Source organism: Panthera uncia (genome assembly GCF_023721935.1).
Source record: "Panthera uncia isolate 11264 chromosome A3 unlocalized genomic scaffold, Puncia_PCG_1.0 HiC_scaffold_11, whole genome shotgun sequence".
Taxonomy (NCBI): domain Eukaryota; kingdom Metazoa; phylum Chordata; class Mammalia; order Carnivora; family Felidae; genus Panthera; species Panthera uncia.
In genome coordinates, this window is record NW_026057578.1 from 658,534 (window position 1) to 682,410 (window position 23,877).

The window sequence follows — 23,877 nt, forward strand, 5'->3', positions numbered from 1 at the left end:
TCTGTAGATTCTCAGGGAAGCGGGGTCATGCGGTGTTTGTCCTGTGCCTGGCTTCCCTCACCCAGCGTGTTGGCCTCCAGGTTCATGCGTGTCGTCACTAGATTACAGTCCGCCTACGTACACCACGTTTTCTTTACCCACTCGTCCCTCCGCGGCCCTTTGGTTGTTTCCACGACGCGGCCGCTGTGAATCGTGCTGCTGGGAACATGGGAATGCAGATTTCCCTGGGAGGCACTGATTTCATTTCCTTTGGATCTGTACCCAGACGTGGATTGTCCGGTCAGGTGGTGGTTCTTAGGAACCCCTGTACTGTTTTCCTCAGTAGCTGCACTGATGTACGTTCCCACCAACAGTGCCTGACGTCCTGCTGCAGCGTCTGTTGGTCTTGTTAACGGTGAAATCCGTGGATTAAATACAACTGGAACATAACAAGATGAACTAGGCAGACTGCTTGTCCCGGAATTGTTTCTTCATAGGAAGTATCTTAAAATTTTTGGTAAGAGGAGGCAGGGCGTCTGGGTGGCTCAGTTGGTTAAGCGTCCAACTCTTGATTTCGGCTCAGGCCATGATCTCACGGTTCGTGAGTTTGAGCCCTGAGTTGGGCTCCACACTGACAGCTCAGAGCCTGCTAGGGATTCTCTGACTCTTCTCTGTCTGCAACCCCCCCCCCCCGCCTCGAAAAAACAAACATTTAAAAAAAGTTGGGGGAAGACATCCTGGAGGGGGGAGGAATTTGTATATATGCGTACAAGCACGGCAGAGTTTCTATGAATTGAGAACACTACAAAACTACATTCAAGTCTAGGATTTAAAATCACAACCCATATCATGCCTGAACTGAGAAAGGGGGCCGCCGAGATGCCTTCTCAGAGCCGGAAGACAAATACGTGTGCAGGGGGCCGCACGCTGGCGTGTCTGGCACAGCCTGGCCAGGTAGGACGGGGACGCTGTGGTTGACGCTGGGGAGCTATGGTCTGTGACTCCCAGAGGAGGGCAGGTGAGGCCCAGATGCTCCCAGAAAGGCAGGAAGGACCAGAGGGACCGCCTCCATGGAACAAGGCAGCTGAAAATCTGGATTTTTTTTATGTGAACCCCGTGAACTTTGACAAAGTTGGCAACTCATTAAGTTTGGAAACCCTGGGAGAATCCAGCTAATGGCGCCCGAAGGCCACCACGTGTGACCTCAACTGTGTTCTTAGTGGTGTTTTTGTCAAAGGAAAACATTTGTGATCTTGCAGAAGACTCGGGAAGCCAGGTCTGAATCTGATGTCCTGATGTCCTGATGAGACACTAACAGTTTTGTGTCGTTTTTATATATTTATGCTCAAGAATGCTATTTAAAAAAACGTTTCCTCGTATCTTACCTCACAATTAATTGGGGTCTGATTGACACTTCAGGAACCCAGGCCCTGGGAGTAGACCCGGGCTTCCGTCCCAAGTCCACCCAGTGCTAGGGGCTCCGAAGGTCACGCTCACCCGCTGGGGAGGTGCGGTTCCTGTGCTGGGGGCTCGATGACACCCTAGTGCCTGCTCGGTGTCTACCTCCCCGTGTCAAGGACTTGAGCCACATTCTGTGGAGTGACTTCCGGGCGTGTTGTTTTGGAAACTTGATACAGTTGCCACTGGAGAGGCAAGAGCTCAGTTTTGTGCGTTTATGCTGCTTAGTCCTCTGCAAAGTTTGGGAATTTGGGGGAGGACACGGGGTTTGGGGGAGGACACCGACGTGTAGATCGGATTCCTGCCTTTCTGCAGTTTCGGTTGAAGTGTGACTTTTGTGACCCCGTGGAGCTCTCCCAATGAAAGTAGAGGTCCTCGCTTGGTAAGATAGCTAAACCCTGAGAAATTAGCACCAAAGATCGATATTTTAAGTTCAGTTTTAATTAATTGATTGATTAATTAATCAAAGATTTTATTTTTTTAAGTAATCTCTGCACCCACCGCGGAGCTCGAACTCAAAACCTTGAGTTAGAGTCACACGCGCTCCACCGACTGAGCCACCCAGGCGCCCCTTGAGTACAGTTTTATTTATTTATTTTTTTAAATTTTTTTTTAACGTTTATTTATTTTTTTTGAGACAGAGAGAGACAGAGCATGAACGGGGGAGGGTCAGAGAGAGAGGGAGACACAGAATGTGAAACAGGCTCCAGGCTCTGAGCGGTCAGCACAGAGCCCGACGCGGGGCTCGAACCCACAGACCGTGAGATCGTGACCTGAGCCGAAGTCGGACGCTTAACCGACTGAGCCACCCAGGCGCCCCCCTTGAGTACAGTTTTAAAGTAGACTTTTATTCATGTTTGTGTAAAAGATTTGGTTTCAAAGCTGAAATCTAGAACACAGAAGTTACATTTTAGAGACGGGGAGGAAGTCTGTTGGTGTCAATGAATTCATTGTGGCAGCTTTCCTGGCTAAAAGGCGTTGTGAAGACGGCCTTCAGGTCCCGTCCCTGGAGACCCTGCCCCAGGACCCCGTGGCACAGCACATCGTCTCCCTCGGAGCCGTGCGTGTTTGACGAAGGGTGAACTTACACGGACACATCGGAATCAGGACCGCCGTGGTCTAGGGTTTACGTTAGGTTCACCTCGGTGTCGTACGTGCTGTGAGGTTTTGGCAAATGTATAACGTCATGTAGCCACCGAGCCACCGATACAGCGATACAGCGTGTTTTCACTGCCCTCAAGTCCCCCGTGCGTCACCTTTAACCCTCTCTCCCGCACACCTCTGGCAGCCGCTGATCTTTTCACTGTCTCCCCAGTGTGGCCCTCTCAGACTGGCTTCTTTGGCTTAGCAGCGTGCAGGAAGGTCCTGCGTGTCTTTGTGTGTCTTCATAGCTCATTTGCTTTTACCTCCGAGTAATATTCTGTCGTTCGGAACATAAACCGAACCATGTGTTTCTCTGTTCACCTTTTGAAGGACTCGGTTTTTCACAGCGTGCTTCGAGCAGCATTTCCCCGCTTCAGGTGGGACGGAGAAGCCCCCTACCCCACCATCCCCTCGTGCGTGCTGCGTGTTACTTGTCATGCGCGTCGCGAGTCCCGCCAGACGGTGCGGAGTGTTTGCTTTCGAGCTGTCGTGTAAAGAACGTAGTGTAGTGTGTATTTCCCCAGATAGTCACCGTTTCCGTTGGTCTTTTCTCATTCTCGAAGTTACGGGATTTCTCTGTAGAATTTCCCTTCTGTCTGCAGAACGGCTCCTTTGGAGCAGGTCTCCTCGTGACCAATTCTCTTACGTTTCCTTCAGCTGAAAACGTCTCTGTTTTGCCTTTATTTCTGGAGGATCCTTTCACTCTGGCAGAACCCTGGCGGACAGCTCTCTGCCAGCACGGTGTACGCGCCCCTGCCCGCTGGCCCGTGGCTTTCCGGGAGCGCCCTGTGGCCCCTTGGGTCGCTCTCGACAGGTCGTGCGTCCTTTTTTGCCCGGCTGCTTTTCAAACGTTCTTACTTTGGTTTTCAGCAGTGTGACTGCCATCTGGGCACGGATTTCTTCGAGCTCATCCTGTCGGACATTTGCCGGGCTACTTGAACGCGCATGTTTAACCTTTCACTCAACCGGGGAAGCGGTCGGGTGTTATTTCTTCACACCATCTCTCCAGCTTCACGCTGTTCTCTTCTTTCCTTCTGGGGCTTCCGTGCTGCAGATGCCCAGCTGTCTTCTACGCTTCCACGTTCCCTGGGCTCTGCTCCTTCTGTTTTTCCACCTTGTTCCTGTGGGCCAGCTTGGGTAGTTTCTGTTGGGCTCTGTTCATTTCATTGTTCTGCCTCCGTCTTCTCCTGTCTCTATTCTGATAGTGGGTCCATCCAGCGAGTTTTGTATTTCTGTTGTTATTATGTTTCTAATTCTCAGATCTCCATTTGGCTGTAACTCCTGTTCCTGTGCTGAGACTTCCTATCTTTCTGTTTGTTTCCAGAATATCTGGCTTCATTCCTGAAGCCTGGTGCACCAGCTGCTTTAAAGGCTCTGACGATTCATTTCAGACTGGGCTTTTTTGGATTATTTTTTTCTCTGGAGAATTGGCCAGACTTTCCTGTTTCTTTCTTTTTTTTTTTTTTCATTTTTTTATATTTTACGTTTATTTATTTTTGAGAGACAGAGAGAGACAGAACACGAGCGAGCAGGGGGCAGAGAGAGAGGGAGACACAGAATCTGAAGCAGGCTCCAGGCTCCGAGCCGTCAGCACAGAGCCCGACGTGGGGCTAGAAGTCACGAACTGCGAGACCATGACCTGAGCTGAAGTCTGATGCTTAACTGACTGAGCCAGCCAGGCGCCCCTCCTGCTTCTTTTTATGTCAGAAAATTTTGGATTGTATCCTGGATGCTCTGAGTCTTGTGTTGTGAGGCTCTGGGTCTTGTTTAACTCAGAGAGAATGTTACATTTCTGTAGCAGCAGGAAAGCGACCTGGTCAGGCTCAGGCTGCAGGTTGTGAGCTCCTTCTGTGGGCAGCGTCCTCACATCAGCTCTGTCTTCAGAGCCTGTGCTGTGCTCTTTGGAGCTGACGTGTAAGTCAGTTCTCGAAACCCTGGGTGTGCCACTTCGGGTCAGGCCCCCTCGCAGACAGGCACCCTTTCCACACCTCCCTACTCTGCACAGCCTCCCCGACACTCTGACCCCAGGGTCCCCTTCCTCCGACCAGAGACCTGTGGCTCTCGTGTGTCCTCAGTGCTGTGAAACCTCAGCACAGGGTCTGCCTTGGGCAAGCGTCAGCATGGGGGCAGGAGAGAAGTGGGGTCCCCCAGCCCTTGGACCAGTGTGCCTCTAGGCCCTCAGCGCTTTAGGAGCTGCTGGGCTACTCGCATCACAGTTTTAGCAGGGACTGGGGCTGGCCTGAAGGCAGAGCCTGTAGCAGCAAAAGTAATAATAAGAGCAAGGCCCTTCTCCCTTTTCTGTCTTGTGTGGGTTTCCCTTCCATTTCTGCAGACTGGAGACTGGACTTGTCCCCAGATACTTACTGTGCGCAGTTCTGGAATGCAGGCTGCCTCTGGACTGGGGCCGGGGGGACTCCCGTCCACAGGAGTCCACTTGGGTCCTGGTCTCCTGCCCTGGCCCCTGCTGTGTGACCGTGGGGTTTTTGGGCCAGCGCGTGCCGGCTCCCTGCATCCTGCTCAGGGATTGTGGCCGTGCTGTTCCTCTGCCCTGGAGGAGCCCTCTTGTTGTCACTTCTGTCCCAAACTAGCGGGCCCGGACCGAAGGGGGGCTCTTGGAGGTGCTGTGAGCTCCGCTGTGCAGACACAGAGACCACCTGAGACGCCGTGCCCTGCCTTGTGGTTTCCTCTAGGGCTTGGGACCCTGGCGAAGGACCGTGTCGGTCCCGGCGTCGTCTCCTGCTGAGCCATGGCAACCCCGGATGTGAGCGTCCACATGGAGGAGGTGGTGGTGGTGACGACGCCGGACACCGCGGTGGATGGCAGCGGCGTGGAGGAGGTGAAGACTGTGCTGGTGACGACCAACCTGGCTCCTCACGGGTGAGACAGGGCCTCTGTCCTTTGAGGGCCGCTCGGGCCCTGGTGGGTGCCTTGGGCATCACGTGAGGGCGGGGGCGTCCGGAGTTTCCCGGACTGACTGCTTCCAAACCGGACTCGCGTGTCAGTGTGAGTAGAGAGTCGGAGGAGAAGCGGAGCCCTCACATCAGCCAGGAGGCAGGGACAGCGCTTTACCTTTGCCTTTTCCTCCTGCGTCAGCACGGTCACGTGGTTCTCGTTTCTGGAGACGCGTGGTCATGTGGCTTTCGAGAAGGTGGACAGTGGGAACAACTGGGAACTGTTTTTGCAAAATGAGGTTGAAGAGCCAGTGAGTTTCTTGACATACCCCACGAAACTGTCTTTTCCTCCTCCTCTCTCGTGGCAGATGTGCAGAGAGTAGCCATCGGCAAGAAAGTTCACGTCTGACTTGAGGGAGCTGCCTCGTGGGGCAGAATGGCTCCTGCCTGTGTGCCTTCTGTCACCCCTGCCCCCTCTGGAAGGGCTGACATACAGGAGCAGGTCACCCGGGGGTCGGGGGGGGGGGGGACTGGTGGCCCCCTCGTGCTTCCTGCCAGAGGGACCCGGGCTGGGGCAGGCCTGCTGTCGGTGTCCGCTCTGCGGTGTGTGACCCGTTCAGACTGACGTCGGTGCCACGCTGCGGCAGGGGTGAGCCGTGGCCTTTTCCCTGCCCGACAGAACTTTTGAGAGGAAGGTTCTGGACCCAGGACCTGACCTGAGCGCCGACTCCCGTCGCTGGCACAGAGGATGCTTGTGTTTCCGTTGCTCTGCACGGCCACCTTACGGACCGGGCCTGGAGACTCTTCCGGCCTCACTCGCGTAGCGTCGGGGCTGAAACCAGACCGGGCCTTTGTCACCCACCGTCCTGCAGATGGGATGGAGGGAGGGCCGGCTCTTGGCGGCTTGCTGGGTTCCGTGTCCAGATACTCAGGGCTTCACTGACAGAGGGTCTAACTGTGTCTGGAAGCGCAGGGCCTTCCTGTTGGATTTCCTGCCTGCGTTCTCGCGTTTACTCTGGTCAGTGTTTACGTGGTCCGTGTCCCAGCTGCGGGCAGGCGGTGAGGGCAGGTTTCCAGACGGCGACACCACCGCTTCTCGTCCACGTGCCCTGTAGTGACCTGCCCTCCCCAGCAGGAGGCGGCGCCCGAGCCCCCTCCCTTGGATTCAGGACGGCCCGTGTCAGGAGCGGACACTCACTTGGGGAAGGCTGAGCTGCCTCCCCCGGGCCAGGCGCCCTGGATGCTGTAAGGAGCCCTCACCCACGGCCATTCTCGCCGAGGTGCTCTGGTCCAGGTCAAGCCCGGCTTCGTGTCCCCCCCCCCCCCCCCTCCAGGGGCCCAGATGACCAAATGGTTGGTCATTTACGGAGGAAAGGAGGGGCCGCATGTGGCTTCTCCCTGGGGGAGGAAACCCCACGCCCCAGCGGAGGCAGGTTTATCTCAAGGGACCTAAACATATTTCTCTTCTTTTCCTGTGGCAGATTTTACCCTCTACCCTACTGCATGGAAGCCGAGATTCACCCTTGCTGTGTGTTTAGAAAAGGGTGGGGTGAAGGGCCAGTTAACTGCTTTGTGGGCCGGGTGTTTGGGGGAGAGCTTGGGAGTGCCCCTCGCTTAGGGAAGGCCGCTGGGCCTGCCACCCACCCGCCGCTCTGCCCCGGCAACGGGCACGTGGGCCACGCTGGGAAGAAGCGAGTAGCATTTTGTAGATAGCCAGCCATTCCCACGAACATTTGCTCTAAGTGAGGTGGACGTTTTTCAAATGAAATTTGAACGACAAACGCCAATGACTTTGCCAACTAAAGATTCCTGCCCGCGGGGTGTGTGCGGTGGGTGGGCACAGAGCAGGGCACAGTTGGTCGTGGTGGGGGCCGGACGGCTGGGTTTCCCCAGGGTGGCCCCTGTGGGTGGCCTGCTGTATGTGCACGTGGCCCGCGGTGGGCCACCGCTCTGCGTGTGGCACGCCGAGCTCTCCGGGGCTGGCGCTTCCCTGCCTCCCTCTCCTTCCTCGCTCTCTCTGGGGGACGGTCCCGGTTCTCCTGTGTGGAGGGGCCTGCTCCCTGTTTGGATGTTGTCCTTCCTGCTTCCAGACTCTGGCTTGGAAAGACACTTGCCCTGAATTGGTGTGTCCTGGTAGGAGCGCCGGTGTCCCGTCCGTGTGATGCTTCACGTACGAGCCGCTCCTCGTAGGCCCCAGACCACGGACTCTGAGTCTGCTCTCGTCAGCTCTCGTCCTGACCCGGCGGGAGGTGGAGTGAGGTCTCGGAGACGCAGAGTGGCTTTGACTGGGCGCCGTGGGCCGAAAGGGGAGTGGGGGCCCCAGCGTCGGCGTGCTGCTCTCGGGGGGGCCTGGCCGGGAACAGGTGCATGTGCAGAGAGGCGGGGAGAGGAGAGCGCAGGGGTGGCCGTCCGACCCTGTGGGAGGAAGGAGGGCTGGGGGCATTTGAGTCAGGAGTGTTGACTGAGACCCTGGGGGGGTGAGAGCGGCCACGTGGGTTCCGGGCCAGGGGAGGGCGCGGGCGTCCGGGAGCCGTTCCCGACGGGGCCCGTGTGTGGAGAAGGGTGTGCACCGCCCTGGAGGGGAGCCCCGTGCAGGCCCCCGGCTGGCTTCCCAGGCCCTGCTGTGCAGGTGGGCCCGGCTCGAGTATGCTGCACGCATACCCCTCGGGTCGGGGTCTCTGCTCCAGCTCGTGGCCTGTTTTCCTCGGATGCCGTCGTGGCAATCTGAGGGTTCCTTAGATAACAGCAGGAAACAAGCTGTCTGTCCTTGCGTCCTTTCCCCTGGTTCTCTCTGTAAAAAAAAAAATTGTTCGTGGTGTTTCCCCCCTCCTCCCCACAAAAAGTTTTTATCTGCATTTTTTAAAGGGAAACTTACCTTCCCTTTTATTCCTGGGGTTTTGTATTTGAGAAAATCCTTCACCGCTTTCAAACCGTTTAATTCCTTTTCTTCTGCGTTTAACGCTCCTGTGGTTTGCGCTTCCTCGTGCATTTGATCTGCACGCAAGTTGTGTGGTGGAACGTGAGGGCAGCTGTGGGCCATCCTTTTTTCTTTCTTTCTCCCGCGTTTCTTGACAGTTTCTGTAACCGCGTGAAGTCATTAGAATAGAAATAAACAGCTTTATTAAAGAAAGAAGAGGAGATTTAAAATTCCCACTTAGGTGTTATTGCCTCCACAGATGTGCCCTGCCGGTGGCCCCGGGGACACTCGGGGAAATGCCCGCTTGGGGCAGCAGCACAGTGACCGTCACCGCAGGGTCCCTGACCGGTACAGCCACTGCTGAGACCCTGCGGCGCCTCAGGGAAGGGGCGGCGTGCCGGCAGACGGTGCGCCAGGCACGCTGTCTTTGGGGCCAGCTGACGTGTCCCTCCCTCCTAGGGGCGACCTGGCGGAAGACAGTATGGAGACGGAAAATGCAGCGGCGGCTGCCGCGGCCGCGTTCACAGCATCCTCGCAGCTCAAGGAGGCCGTGTTAGGTAGGGAGCCTGCCTTCCCGCCTCTGTGCCCGCAGACGGGTCAGGAGAGGGTTTGCCTGACGACAGTCCTCTGATCGTGAGGGGCCCTCCTGCCCGAGAGTCCTCCCAGCCATGGGGGGCGGAGGCCCCTGCCGTTGTGACCGGCAGCAAATAGCCAAAGGCCTCAGAAGTCTTCAGAACGGAATCAGTTTCTCTAGAACGATTCCAAGTAAAGCTTGATTTTATTTCCTTAAGTGGCTCTTCAGTTGAACCACACTCGAACATGATTATCTTCACGTTACTATCATAAAATCGCTTTTTGTGACTTTGCCTGAAACTCTAACCCCGGAGGGACTGATGAGTGATGTCGCTGCCCACCTGGGCCTGTCGCAGTCCCCCCCGGACCTTAATGTCTGGTGTTTGTGTGGCGGCTGTTGTGCTTTTGCAGGAGGTACTTTGGAGAGGTTGTAACTGATTTTGTCTTTCCCCTTTCCCTGTCGATGCACCTTGTGAGAAGTGAAGGTGGCTGAAGAGGAGGAGGGCCTGGAGGCTGAAATCGTGTACCCCATTACCTGCGGGGACAGCAGGGCCAACCTGATCTGGAGGAAGTTTGTGTGTCCGGGCATCAATGTGAAGTGTGTTCAGGTGAGGCTCCGACGTAGCCAGGACGCAGACACGTGTGCCAGGCTGCAGGGGAGGGAGGCCCTCGCGGCACAGCAGCCTTGAAGCAAACAAAGGAAGACCCCGCTGGGGTTGGAGGGGCGGGGGCGTGACCCGTGCCGTGTGTGGCGCAGAAGGCGGCGGTCCCATATGCTCAGGAGAACAGAGGAGCAGGCATAAGCCCTCAAGGACAGACAGGATTGTTGCTGCGGTCATAGGGGAAACCACCAGGAGGTACTGACTCCTTGTTTCTGTAGCGCAGCCGTGGGGAGAGGCTGGGGAAGTGGCCGTGCTCACGCTGGGGGCGCCACAGTCGCCTAGGGGGGAGCTGTCTTATTGGCAGGTTGAATGAGGTGTGTGCTAAAGCGTCTTCCAGATGCTTCCTCAAGCTGGCACAAATGGATGGAATACTCCAGCCGAGGCACTGAGTATAGGTGGGGCTGTGGAGGGAGGCAGAGCGTCACTCCAGCTTCGGCCTGCAGAGCCTTGGCCTCACACTGACCGCCTCCGCCCTGTAGGGCCCAGTGCTCCCCTCAGCTGTGTGGGTGGGGGGCAGGGATTGTCCCCTGGAATACTGTTACTTTTCAGGGGTTCTCCCCTCGGTGTTGGGGCAAACCACTAATAACATGCCCCCGGCCCCCCTCTGTCCCTGGGACAGGGACCTCCTGCCCCCCATCTTAGCACTGAGGGAAAGAGGGACCCTCTTGAGGAGCATTCACATTGGGACCATACGGTCTGAAAATTGTAAGTGACTGGTAGCTCCCCCAGGAATCATACAGAAGCAAATGAAAACTCCCTTTTGGAATTTGGAAAAACTTGTCTTTATTGGAGGTTTTGAGTAATTTCAGCGAAGTCTCTGGGGAGGAACAGCTCGCTGAAACAAGTGAAACTGAGTTTGCAGGGAGACAAGCACCCAAGCGAGCATGCCCAGAGACCATGGACAGGCCGGGACCCACAGACACTTCAGGTGTCGGAATTTTGAGACGTGGAACATTAAATGAGGTTTAATTTATCTCAAGAAATGGAAGAGAGGCTCGGACATGAGAAAAGCATTAACGTACTTAGAAAAACAAACTAGGAATGAAACAAAATAGAAACTTTAGTGGGTAGCTTTTGCAGCAGATTAGACACAGTTGAAGAGATAATTCGTGAACTGGAAGGTAGGAGTAAGGAAGTTATCCAGAATACAATCCAGATAAATAAAGAGGGAATAGAGTCTCAAGAAAAGTTGATACATCGGTTGAATTCTGGAAGGCAAGAAGAAGGGTCTGAGAGCTTTCACGATAGAAGAAAGATCGCAGTCCACAGTCCAAGAGATTTAACAGATCCCACACTAAATGAATACAAAAAAACAACCAAATTTCAAACAGCTGTGGATGCCAACTCAAAGGCCTGGCTCCATCTGGGACAATTTAACAGCGAGATAATTAATGATAGTCTGAATTATAACTCAAGATAAGAGTCTGTAAGTCTGTATTTATTGCAGTATGTTTTATGGTGTTTATGTCAGATAAATAGAAGCGAAGCCCTCGTGTTGGGATGCCTGCTAACAGACGTGGAAATGGATGGAGCCTCAGCCCCAAGACTGTCTGCCCAGACTGGCTGCTGAGAGCCAGTTAGGGTGTTTGCCAGTCTCAGGATAGCCCCCATCAATTGGGTGCTCACTGTAGAGGAAAAATAGCAACTCCGCACGGGAAGCCTGGCAGGTGGCTCATTCACCAAGTGAGGGGACCTCCGTCACAGGGCTCCTGATCGAATGGGCAGTAATTCTCTGGTATTCCCACCAGAAATCCATAACTTGGATCTACTCATGAATAGACATGAGGGACAGACAGTCCACAAAAAATTCACGTATGTACTTCAGAAATGTCGAGGGCAGGAAGATGAAGGCAGGCTGTTCAGGAAGCAGGTGTGGTGTGACGTCTGGGCAGGGTGGTGCCTTAGGATAAATTGCTACAAAGGCTGTTACTGGGGCAGTTTGTGAACTCTGCGTGTTGCCTGTTGGTTGGATTACAAGTGTGTGTGTGTGTACGGTTTTTAATGTTTGTTTATTTATTTATTTATTTATTTTTTTAACGTTTATTTATTTTTGAGACAGAGAGAGACAGACCATGAATGGGGGAGGGTCAGAGAGAGAGGGAGACACAGAATCTGAAACAGGATCCAGGCTCTGAGCTGTCAGCACAGAGCCTGACGCGGGGCTCGAACTCACGGACCGCGAGATCGTGACCTGAGCCAAAGTCGGATGCTTAACCGACTGAGCCACCCAGGCGCCCCTTAATGTTTATTTTTAAAGAGAGAGAGTGTGCACGCATGAATAGGGGAGGGGCAGGGAGAGAGGGAGAGAGAGAGCATCCCAAGCAGTCTCCGAGCTGTCAGCACAGAGTCCAGCTCGGGGCTTGAACCCACAAACTGTGAGATCATGACCTGAGCCACAACGAGAGCCGGACGCTTAACCGACCAAGCCACCCAGTTAGATACTAAATATTAGTGGCAATTTCCTGATCTGGGGAGTGGTGCTTCCCTAGCAGAACCTTTTTTCTTAGGAAATAGTTGCGGAACTCAGAACAAGGACCTGAGCCGACAGTTCCCCCCGCCGACAGTGTGGAGGGGAGTGGACGAGAAGCAGGGGCAGAAAGTTCAGGTGGGGGGGTTGGGGAACCTGGGAGGAGCAGATGCACATTCTTCGTGCTAGTTTTCCGTTTACTCTGTAAGTTCAAAATAATAGCAAAATAAGTTAGAAACCAAAACCTGTTTAGCACAGATAGCATCGTAATGGAACTGCAGACTGAGACACAGAGAAGACCCCGGAAGAGCCGAGAGCAGACGGTTACTCAGGAGCAAGAGTCTGCTGGCGGCCGAGCTCCTGGAAGTCCCCAGAGTGGCCGGAGGGCGGTGGCACTGCGTCCTGCGTCCTGCGTGAGGGAGAAGAGCTGCGCACGGCGGAATCCTCTTTAAAAACTGGAGGGGACGAAACGTCTGTTTGCGCCGAGATTGCGTTTGCCACGAGCGAGGCTTCGCTGAAGGGTGTCCTGGGAAGTGTGCTTCAGGCAGAAGGAAAGCGACTCCACGTGGGGGTCCTTAGGTGCGAGAGGGTGTGACGAGCGAAGGATGTAGAGACGTGTGGGTGATCCGAGCACAAGCGTGTCTCCTGCTCTGACGACACATTGCAGGAAGACCGAAAACAGAGAAAACATGGCTGCCTGGCAGTGGGGCCAGCGGGCTCCTGACTCTGACAGCGCAGGTGGGCGCAGCACCCACCCTCAGAGTGGCGTGCGATCTGCCAACTGGCGGACAAAACTCGGGAAGCCTGCCCGTGCCGGTCAGCCCAGACGGTGGCAGGAGAGGAGCAAAGGCAGCGTGTGGAGGCGAGAGCGGAGGAAAGGCGAGACCCGGGAGAGGTGGACCGGTGGGTGAGGCCAGGGTGGGCCAGAGACCGTGGCCCCAGATGGCGTCGTGTGGGGTGGTGGAGGGGGCAGTGGTGTCCCACCTGGGGAGAGGGCAGAGCTGATGTCAGGCCTGGGGGGAGGGGAGAGAGGGCATCACGCCTGATGGGGGGGCAGAGCTGATGTCACGCCCGGGGGAGGGGGGAGAGGGCATCACGCCTGGTAGGGGGACAGAGGTGGTGTCTTGTCCAGGGGGTGGGAGGCGTCGGGCAGAGGCTCGGCCCAGCCCAGCGTGGGCTTCCTGCCGGCTTGGGCAGCGGCCGAGAGGTATTCTGACTCTGCTGCCTGGGCTCGCAGCCCATCTCCCCGACCGGCTGGGTGAGGGGCCGAGTGGCTTCCTGGACTCGGTGGAAGGAAGTGTGCAGATGCTCCGGAAGTTCAGAGAACCCCTCCCATCGGCAGGGGGCCCCAGGCGGCTTGCACTGGCCGTGACCCCAGTCTGCCCTGAGTCTGCCGGAGATGCTCGGTGCTCTGTGCTCCCAGCAGGATGCGCAGGCTGCTCCCGGCCAGGCCTGAGCCCAGACAGCAGCGGAGGCCCAGCGGCACCTCCGTTTCCACCTCTGCCGACACCCGGTGACCCCCCTCTCTCCTGCCTGCTTGTTTCCTGAGTAAATGCAGTTTTATTCTGACTTTTTTGGTTCCAAGAATTGCTTGCTTAACAAGATTGAATAAGATATTTTAGCTTCTCAGGCCACCTGAGCTCCGACCCTGGGTGACACTGGCCCCAGAACCCTGACATTGAAGTGGATGTGTGTGCACCAGTGTGAGGGACATGTGCTCCAGGAGGAGGGTGGGCCGGGGTGGGAGGAGGGCAACAGTTCACACCTCCCCCTGCACCCCGTCTTGTATCATTTTCGTGTCACGCGTGTATACGTTATTACTGGAACAAATCACGCACAAGTGGGTTTGCGGAGTCCCATCTGGAGGGGACTGCCTCTCTGAGCTCTCCTTTGAGGGCCCAGGCCCCCAGCTTCCTCCCCAGGCTCGGGGGCGGCCGGAGGCCAGCTCCCCGCCCCAGCCCCTGAATTGTTCTTTCCCCGCCGGGTCGAGATCGCGGCTGGTTGAGACCTAACTGTCAGACGGAGAGCAAGCCAGCGGCCACGGAGCCACACCACCGCCCTGTCCCCCTGTGCCCGTTGCGGCTGGGCTGTGGCAGAGGGTCGGGCCGGGGAGGTGGGCCACCCCAGGTCGTCCTGACCCTGCTCTGCTGCGCTTCCCTCCACAGTATGACGAGCACGTGATCAGCCCAAAGGAGTTTGTGCACCTGGCTGGCAAGTCCACACTGAAGGACTGGAAGAGGGCCATCCGGATGAACGGCATCATGCTCAGGTGAGGGCCTGCGTGGGGCCGGAGCGCAAACCCGCCAGCTGTCTTTCCGCTGCTCTTTTGCTGGTTTTTGAGCTTTTTTTTTTTTTTTTTTTAAAGTCTATTCATTTTGAGAGAGAGAGAAAGAGAGAGAGGAAGAGAGAAACAGGCTCTGTGCCGTTAGCTCAGAGCCCGACACAGGGCTTGAACTCACAAACCCTGAGATCATGACCTGAGCTGAAATCAGGAGTCGGATGCTTAACCGACTGAGCTACCTGGGTGCCCTGGGTTTTGAGCTTTTTAAGCTGAGGCACATTGTAAACAGGATGAGACCCGGCGGTGCCCAGGGACAGCACCGGCCCAATCCCTGCCTGCACGTGGCTTTCAGGCCTGTGGGTTTGTTGTGTCAGTTTGCTGTCCCCGCACCGCCTCCCTGTGTGCTGCCATGACAGAGGAGGTACTCCTGTGTCTCTGGGCACGCTTGATCAGGGGCCTGTGTCTCTGACCCGTGGTTCATGTCCGTCTGGCCGATCGTCCCTTGCTGGCCTGGCCGGCCTGCCTCCAGGGATCCCGTCTAGACCACACCTGAGTTCGGGGGCCACGTGTCGGTCTTCGTGTAGCTCCCTGACCTTTCCTGTCATTGGATGAGGTTGTGCTGGGTTGGCACCCGTGCCTGCCTGTCAATGGCGGTGTGCTCTTGGTCAGGTCTCCCTTGCTCCTAGACCTCCTTTTCCCTTTAGGGTTAATCAGGAATCTGGAGGAGGGTTTGGGCTGGCTCTCCGCTCCTTCAGTGACATCGAGTCCCAGAAAGGAGAGGATTGGAGTTTGTGCCTCAGTCCCCCAAGGGGCCTTTTGCTCGTTTGTGTGGGCCAGTTCTCAGGCAGCTGCGAGGCCAGTGCCCGCTCTGCCGGCCACCCTGGGTGTGTGTGACCCGTCCCCAATGGACTTCTGTCCCCTGCCTGTCACCATGAAACGGGAATGGTGGTGCCCCTTCTCAGAACCCTGAGGACAGAGTCTAGGCTGTAAGTTTGTCCCCCAAGAATGTAGATCCCCAGTATTCGTGTTTCCTATTTCCTGCTTGGGCGGTAACAAACTCACCCCGCCTGATGGGGCCAAGGCCACCTCTGCTGGCTGTTCGCACCCCCACCTGTGCTCGCCACACAGCCCCTCCTGTCTGGGGGCCGCTGCTGTCTGGGACAGTGTCTGGGATAGCTGGACTGGGTCACTCTGCTGCTGAAGGGGCTGCTCGCCTTCACGTGTTTACTCTCGGGGAGAAGCTGTGTCAGCTGTGTTTGCTGCCATGGGACTGCCTGTAGCCTCTGCTGAGTCCTGGACCGCCGCCCTGTTCAGTCTGCCCGGGAACCACCGTCCGGGCGGCCAGAGACCCAGTGGGCCTGCCGCTTCGCACCCTTGCACTTGGCCCCGGGTCCCTTCCTTCAGCGCTCATGACTCTCCTCTACACCCTGTCCATTGAGCGAGCCCCTGACTTTCTAGAAAGCATCGCGGTGGCCCAGCTGTGAGAAGGCCACGGGCTATTTCCTTGGAAGAGGCCCCGGGGGGAGGTGCGCCCTGGGTCATCTGCAAGCCTTGAAGTCAGGCACGCTGTCAAAGGCCCAGCAGTGCAGAGGTCCCGTGGAGGCACCTCACCCTCTCACAGGTTGAGGCGGGTGAGTCGAGACATCCCCAAACTTAAACCCAGGCCCTTCAGAGAGGCCGTAGTAAGGGCCTCCCTGGGACGGCTGTCCCTGGCAGGTGGGGGACATGCTGTGCTCTCCTGAGAAAACCGAGGCTGGGGAGGGAGCTGCCTCGAGTGCGCAGCGAGAAGCCAGAGGTGCTCGCACCGCCCTGCCCTGTTGTGCGTGCACGGGGCCGGGCCGCTCCTGAGCATCTCTTCTGCCTCACGGTCACCTTGTGGGTGCACTGTCAGCACTTTTGGTAGCCGTGGGTGCTGCCCCGGGGCCAGTGGGCAGCGGAACATCCCTGGAGGGCCCAGCCCCACCCTGCTTGAGTGGGCATCTCCGGGATGCCTGCCTGCGGGGCCCTCCTCTCTCTTCCTGGGCACCAGGCAGCAGGGTGGCGGTCCCCACGGACCTTCCACTTCTGCGGCAGGCAGTCCCCACGCTGGCTAACAGAATTTTGGCTGGAGGGTGTCGGAGAGGCCTGTCTGGAGCCTCAGTGGCGCCTACCGCCCACCTGGTGGGGGCGTGTCCTCAGTTGGCCAGTTTACCTGCCCCTCCTGGGACCTGCCCCCGGGCCGAGCTTTCGCTTCCTTGCCTCCAGGACCTGAGGACACTTGAGCCGGGTCAAGGGACATCAGTGAGGTCCCCTTCGGGTCCAGCCGCACCCTTGGAGCCCTGGCCGCGTCCTCAGTCTCTGGTCTCCTTTGCCACAGGAAGATCATGGACTCCGGGGAGCTGGACTTCTATCAGCACGACAAGGTCTGCTCCAACACCTGCCGCAGCACCAAGATCGACCTCTCGGGCGCCCGCGTGTCACTGAGCAGCCCCACCTCCGCCGAGTACATTCCACTCACACCCGCCACGGCCGATGGTACGCACTGGCACAGAGGCTTTGTTCTGTTCTTTCTCTTTTTTATGTTTGACTTTGGAGAAAGAACGAGCAGGGGAGGGGCAGAGACAGAGGGAGAGAGAACCCCAGGCAGGCTCTGTGCTGTCCATGCAGCCTGATGCGGGGCTCTAGCTCATGAACTGCGAGATCGTGACCTCAGCCAAAACCAAGAGTCAGACAGACGCTCAACCTACTGGGCCAGCCAGGTGCCCCTCAGAGGCTTTGTTCTTGCCGGCGATTTGATCCAGTCCCACTCCGGCCGTCCCACGGAGGTGGGCCTCTGCACACCCGCTCCTGGGCAGGGCAGCCTGGCCTTCCCCTCCCCAGCTCGGCTAGTCCCTCCGGGCCCACGCTGTCAGCACCGCCCCCTTCCTCCCTGAGAGAGGCTAGCTGAGTTGCCCTTTTCGTTGACAAGATTCAGGTACTTTTTCTTGTTCAGCCATCTTCGTTATAAAATACGATGACTCACTTGTGGAAAAGCCTGTGAAGTACAGTAGCACAGGTGTCCAGTGCCCGTCACCAGCCCCGACCGGTTCAGGGGTGCCCCCACGTGGCCGGCCCAGCCTCCCACCTCACCCCCTGGGGCTGCACAGCCCGTAGCCTCTGGCACTCTGCTCACGTGCGTGTTTCCCGCAACTTGGGTCTTGACTGATGTGTCCGTGACCTTCCACGTTGACGCCTGCAGCTGTGCCCTGTGGATGGACTAAGTATTCGCTGGAGGCCTTCTAGCTGTTGGGAAGAAATTGTTTTTGATGCTGAAGTTAGAGTGAATTAGGTCCCTAGTCCCCTGTGCTGTGGCCTGGTGAGAATTGCCTGGGGTTGCCCCTCCAGTGAGGTCACCTGCCTTGTCCCTACCTTGTCTCTCTACGGGGTCGGGCTGTGTGTGCTGCCATGTGGCCAGGGGCCGTCCTCGTCGCCAGACAAGACGGTGGCCCGTTGAGGGATGTTGGGAGCACGGTGGGAGAGGCCCGGGGCAATGGTGAGGCTGTTGTTGACTCCCGACGGGCTGGCCAGACTGCAGAGTCCTTCCTGGCAGCTCCAGGAACACGTCGGTGCTGGTGGTCAGAGGCTCCGGTGGCTCCGGTTTGCAACGATGTGGGGCCTCGGGTCTTCGGCTTTTTTCTGGGCACAGCCCCAGGCTGGGCCCGGTCTGGCTTCTCGGATAGCACGGTGCAGCGTGGGGATGGCCTGAGTCCCAGCCCAGCCCTCTCCCCACTGCTGGTGGGCCAGTAGCTCTCACGAGAATAAGGCTGCTACGAGGCGGTGGGGTTGTGGGTCCAGACGGTCTGCTCTGCCTCATGAAAGTCAGCCAGGGTGAGTGATCTCGTCTCCAGGAAAGGACCAGGCTCTGAGCGCTCCAGGCAAAACCACAGTGTCCCGGGCAGGCAACGTCGGGTTTAGTTGAGATTTAGCTCTTTGAACCCTGTCATCGCCTGACGGTTGGGACAGGCCCGTCTGTGGCTCTTTGTGACTCACCCATGTGGTGGTTTGTTCAGCCTGAGCCAGCGGTGTGATTAGTCAAAGGTTGTGTATCATCCAGACTGTGGAAAAGATCCATTTATGCCCCAAATTATTCTAAGCATGTGATATTCCCTAGCGGGACATCTTTGTTGGTCGTAGAAGAGGCCTGCGTGAGGCTGGGGAGCTGACGCAGCCTCGGCCTTAGGCCACAGGTCTGTGTGAAGCCAGGCCTCTGTCACAGGCAGCCCCACGCGGCCAAGCGCCAGCTGTGTGCGCAGCTGTGCGGGCCCCAGAACCGAACCAGAGGGTGCGCCAGTGTGGGCGGCGCGGGTCCCTCTCAAAGTCCCACATCTCCTGACCCAGGGAGGTGCAGGGCCGTGTCGAGGGCCTTGGGGGTGCTGGTAAGGGCGTAAATGCCGCCAGAAGAGCAGAATGTGGGCAGTCGCGGAAGCTGGCGATGGGGTCAGGGAGGCTTACTTAGCTCTTTCTTGGTCGTGTGCGTTTGGAGACATCCGCGATTAAGAAGTTTAACAGGCAGGTACACGTGTTTGCGGATTCTGTGAAAATTGGTGCGAGGGGGAGATTCAGAGCTGGCGTTTCGATGGCGGGTTGGGAGGGCCTCTCGTTGTCAGGCAAGGCTCACTGTGGCTCCGTCTGGGTTGCAGTGAACGGGTCTCCCGCTACCATCACCATAGAGACCTGTGAGGACCCCGGTGACTGGACCACGGCCATCGCAGGTACGGGTCCTGCTCGGCAGGCGGGCTCCTGGTGGGTGGCAGTGTGGGGGCGGCGGCGCATGCAGGGCAGCCCTGGGAGGGGTGCAGGCGGGCTGGAGGGCCTCCTGGAGGAGGTGCCGGTGTGGAGCTCAGAGCACTGCCTGCAGGGCCTCGGCCCCTGATCCGCAGCTCTCTGCCCCTGCTTGTGGTTAGAGGCCCGCAGGGGCTGCTCTGTGCGTTCTTCTGAGCCCTCCGCCCCCCACAGATGACACATTTTCCTTCTGGCGAGGGCTCAAGGATGCTGGTCTGCTGGATGAGGTCATCCATGAGTTCCACCAGGAGCTGATGGAGACCATGAAGGGCCTGCAGCAGCGGGTCCAGGACCCTCCCCTGCAGCTCCGAGGTAAGGGGCTTGTGTCTGCCTGGCATCTTCCACTCTGCGGGGGTGGGGGGAGGGCAGTGCTTGGTGGCCTCAGGGTGCCAGATATGCAGCCTGCCCCCGCTTCACCGTGGTTGGGCATCTGGTGGCGGAAGAGGGCCGTGTGCGGGACGCCGTGTGTCCCTGGGACTCCTCTGTCAGGCCAGGCCCCGTTCTCAGCGTGTGCTCGCCCTGCCCTTTAAGATGCCGTCCTCCTCAACAACATCGTGCAGAACTTTGGCATGCTGGACCTGGTGAAGAAGGTGCTGGCCAGCCACAAGTGCCAGATGGACCGCTCCCGGGAGCAGTACGCCCGGGACCTGGCAGGTGCGTCCCGTGGCCGCCCGGCCATCCCTAGCCCCAGATAGGGACTGTGGGAGAGCCCGAGAGCCTGAGGCAGAGCCGGGGAGTCGGGAAAGACCAGCAGAGCCTCGCGCTGTCATGCAGGGAAGCCGTGACGCGGGGCCGGAGCGTGTGGAATTCAACACACGGCTGTTTACGGGGAGAACTAGGCAGGGGGGCGGTGATTAAGAGTCACCTCTGACATTTGTGCCTGTCTTTCCGGGTCTCCCTCGGCGTCTACACTTGGGGAGCTTATGTGTGGGTGTTGACCTGCTTTTTATCCTACCGTGTCACAAGACCTTTCGCGCAGAGATTACGAAGTTTGGAGGGTTAGGATGGGGAAGGTCTGTCCCCTCGTCCGGCAGCTCGGAGGGGCAGTCAGTGGAGGCCCCACAGAGAATGTCACTGTGGGAGGCGGGGTGGGGTGGGGCAGGGACAGAGCATCACTGTGGTGTCCGCACAGGCCCCTGGTCAGGGTGTGTGTGGTCTGACACTCTGTTCCCTCCCTGTCCCTGCTCTGCGTACCGTGTCCCTGCAGTGATGCTCCCATCCCCCCGTTAGGCTTGCCGCCCCCCCCATCCCCACGGTGACGCTCTGTCCCTGTCCTCCCGCAGCCCTGGAACAGCAGTGTGATGAGCACCGACGTCGAGCCAAGGAACTCAAGCACAAATCTCAGCACCTCAGCAACGTGCTTATGACACTCACGCCCGTCTCCCTGCCGCCCCCCGCGAAGCGGCCGCGGCTCGCGAGGGCCACGTCCGGGCCGGCCGCCATCGCCTCGCAGGTGCTCACCCAGTCTGCCCAGATCGCCCTCAGCCCCGGCGTGCCAGTCTCCCAGCTGACCGGCGTGCCGCTCGGCAAAGTAGTGTCCGCCCTGCCGTCCCCTGCGCTGGGCAAGGGGCCCACGCAGGCTGCTCCCGCCGGCTCGCCAGCCTCGCCGCTGCTCGGGGGCTACACGGTGCTGGCCTCGTCGGGTGCCACCTTCCCCAGCACGGTGGAGATCCACCCGGACGCGTCCAGCCTCACGGTCCTGAGCACGGCCGCCATGCAGGACGGCAGCACTGTGGTCAAGGTGGTGAGCCCCCTACAGCTGCTCACCCTGCCTGGCCTGGGCCCCACCCTGCAGAACGTGGCCCAGGTGTCGCCCGGGGGCAGCACCATCGTGACAGTGCCCACAGGGGCCGTCGAGAGCGCCGTGGCCGCCTCAGGCCCCGAGGAGCACACTGCCACCATCGAGGTGGCCGCCATGGCGGAAGGCCGTGAGCACAAGTAGACGTGGGTGGAGGACGAGGCCCGCCGTGGGCACAGGGCCAGCCGCCTCTCCTCAGGCTGCGGCCGGGCGGGAGCACGGTGCCGGCGCCCTGCGGGCCACGTCGGGCTGAACCAAAGAGAGGAAACACCAAAACAGACGGCGAGAAAAAGGGATCGAACACAACAGACCTGTGCGGTCAGCCCTCCGCTCGGAGCCTCCTCCCCCTTCTTTCTTGGGAAATACATTTTTCCATCTGTTGCTTGTTGATACTGTTGACACGTCAGGCCTGATGAGGAGCCGGTCAGAGAGGATGAGGAGGCAGAGCCGGGGAGTGGGGTGCGGACTCTGTGGGTGCGAGGGGCCCCTGGGTGGGCCGGAGCCGGCTGGGGGAGGGGGTGTCGCTAACACATGTCTTGGGAACCGTCCCCAAGTGTGGAAACCCATGGATCCTATGGATTTGGTTTCTTCCCACAGTTTTCTGTAGGTTTAGTGTGGCCTGGCACCCTGTCCCCCTGTCTCCGGGACGGCGTGGGTGCTGCTGCGGGTCTGCGCGTGGCCCCGGTCTCGGGGTGGGGGGTGGGGGGGCTGGGACTGGAGTGTGGACCCAGGGCCCTGACAGCTTGAGTTTGCCATCTGCCTTGGGGTGAGAACGGGGCAGTACCCCCACCTCCCTCTGCCCGGCAGGTGCTCAGCACCAGGGGCCGTTGCACACGCACTGTGGGTGTTTTTAAGTGAATTGTTTAGTAGGCTTCTTGCAAGAGTCAAATTTATAGCATTTTCAAACTAAACAATGCTGAGTGCCTAGGCTTCCCGAGTTCGCTCTGGGTTCCAGAGTGTTTTGTACAGGACCATAGGGATGGCCCGCGGGCGACTGTGCTCGTGGTTCCTGCTGTGAGCTGTCAGCACCAGCAGGCCCACCCCAGGGGAGTGTGACGGTGGCTGTGCCCCTGGGGCTTTGGTCCCTGGGGGAGGGGGTGGGGGGGTGGTAGGCTGCAAACAGAATAAGTCAGGGGCGGAGGAAGATTTGTGGGGGCTTAGTATCGACCCCTGTGCTCAGTCCGCTGGTGGGGCCACCGTGACAGCTTGGCCCCTGGGCTCCCTGGGACTCCCTGGCCCCCTGCTGGCTGACACTGGTGCCTGAGGGCACTTGGGAGGCCCAGACTGCCCACAGGCACGGCCACGGCCACCATGGGCTGTCAGCAGGTCTGTTTGAGACCCAGGAGGAGGACCAGGCAGGGGTCCCCTGGAGGCCTGGCGCCCTCTCCATCAGGGCCCCACGGCAGGCCCGAGCCTTCAAGTGGCAGGTTCCCGTGCCCCCCCTGCCCCCCAGCCCTCCAGATCTTTTGCCTGCTGAAGACCCTTCCTTCTCTAGGGGAAGGCAGGGGGGAACTCCAGAGACAAGCCACTGCCCCACTTTGTGCTTTGAAGGGAACTGGGTTGTTTGTCCGTCCTTCCATCTGTCAGGTGCCCCAGTACTACCTGAGCGGGTCTTGGCCCCCGAGTCAAGCCACTGGGGTGGTCTTTTTCCGTTTTCTTTCTGTTGCGAACGAGTTTGTTGTTGTCATGGGTCAGCTGGTGTCTACACTCCTCTCCACTGAGTCCTGACGCCTTCGGCAGTGTGACCCCGCGGGTGTGGGCACAGCCCAGCTAGTCCTGCCCGTCTGCACCAGCTCAGACCATACAGGAAACTATGTGGCTGATAAGACCACGGTTTGCTTTCCGAGCCTTTGTCAAAGTCGGGCGCACCCGCCCCCTTTGAAGCTGCCACCCCTGCTCTCAGACCACAGGGCACTGGAGGGAAGTTCACACCAGAGCTTCAGAAATGACCGCAGCCCCTCCCCCTGCCTGGCACCTGTGCCACCCCGGGAGGGTGCGAGCGCGCCTTCCAGTCCCCTGGGGCCAGAACCGCAGGCTGCTTCTGGGGGGCAGGGTCGGTGCCTGGGGCAGGGAAGCATCCGGGTTCTACTTTGTACGTTGTTTTGCAAGTATCTGCTTGGTACTTTGATTTAAAGTAAAAACATTTTTCGTAATTTGTGTCCGACTCTTACGATGCGGGTCAAGTTCGCGCAGGCGTGTGCCCACTGCAGACGGCGCACTCGGCCTGCCGCCTGCTTTTGAGAGGGTGGTCTGGGGGCCCTCCCCGTCGCCCCACCCTCCCCGTGCAGTTTACTGGAGGCCAAGGGGCGTGATGATGTCCTTGAGCGGTGGGTGGGCCGCGGACAGTGGCGCACATCCACACGCCCAAAGGCGGTCAGGCTCACCTCATGGTGTCGCTGCGGCAGCCCCCCTGCCCGGGCCTCGGGGTCCTGCATGGGAGGGGTTCCCGAGGTGAGAGTTCGGGGCCACCACGCTGAAGTGGACCCGCCTGACCCCTGCTTTCACGTGGGAGAAGGTGGAGCCAGGAGAGGGTGGCAGGGCCGGGGTGTGGACCGAGCTCCCTGGCCCTGGTCGGGCGCTCCGGCCGGGCAGCTGGGGACGTTTGCTGGGAGAGGGAGGGCCCGTGCGGGCTCCCCAGGAGCGAGGCGTTCTCCGCAGTCGTCTGTGGGGTCTGCTGTCCTTGGTTTCTTGCCCTCCACCGCCCTTCCTAGGGGTCCCTTGACCACCAGGCCTCCCGCTACAGATGCTTTGAAGGCTCCCCACTCCTCTCAGGGGGAGCCCGTCCCGTCATGCCCAGGGCTCCTCCGCGCCCTCGTTGGTGGAGAGGCGTGGGGCGCGGGGGTCTCTGCAGTGGCCCGCTTCCAGGGAGACCGCAGGAGCACCGCGAGCCCAGAAGGGCAGTCCTCAG

At 58.7% G+C, this 23,877-nt stretch overlaps 1 protein-coding gene across 1 annotated transcript; it reads left to right on the forward strand.

Annotated features, from left to right (window-relative positions):
- The first annotated feature begins 2,817 nt into the window (after window positions 1-2,817).
- Window positions 2,818-23,122, forward strand: GMEB2 (glucocorticoid modulatory element binding protein 2). The gene is made up of 9 exons (XM_049650456.1): window positions 2,818-5,457; window positions 8,848-8,945; window positions 9,442-9,569; window positions 14,256-14,359; window positions 16,728-16,885; window positions 19,030-19,101; window positions 19,346-19,483; window positions 19,703-19,825; window positions 20,455-23,122. Exons 1-9 carry the CDS (start codon window positions 5,327-5,329, stop codon window positions 21,111-21,113), a joined length of 1,611 nt encoding a protein of 536 aa, XP_049506413.1. The 5' UTR covers window positions 2,818-5,326; the 3' UTR covers window positions 21,114-23,122.
- Window positions 23,123-23,877: the final 755 nt, after the last annotated feature.

Coding starts and splice junctions, on each gene's coding strand:
- GMEB2 (XM_049650456.1), top strand. CDS start 5,327: ATGGCAACCCCGGATGTGAGCGTCCACATGGAGGAGGTGGTGGTGGTG. Junction 8,946..9,441: donor GCTCAAGGAGGCCGTGTTAG/GTAGGGAGCCTG, acceptor CCTTGTGAGAAG/TGAAGGTGGCTGAAGAGGAG. Junction 19,484..19,702: donor CCCTCCCCTGCAGCTCCGAG/GTAAGGGGCTTG, acceptor CTGCCCTTTAAG/ATGCCGTCCTCCTCAACAAC.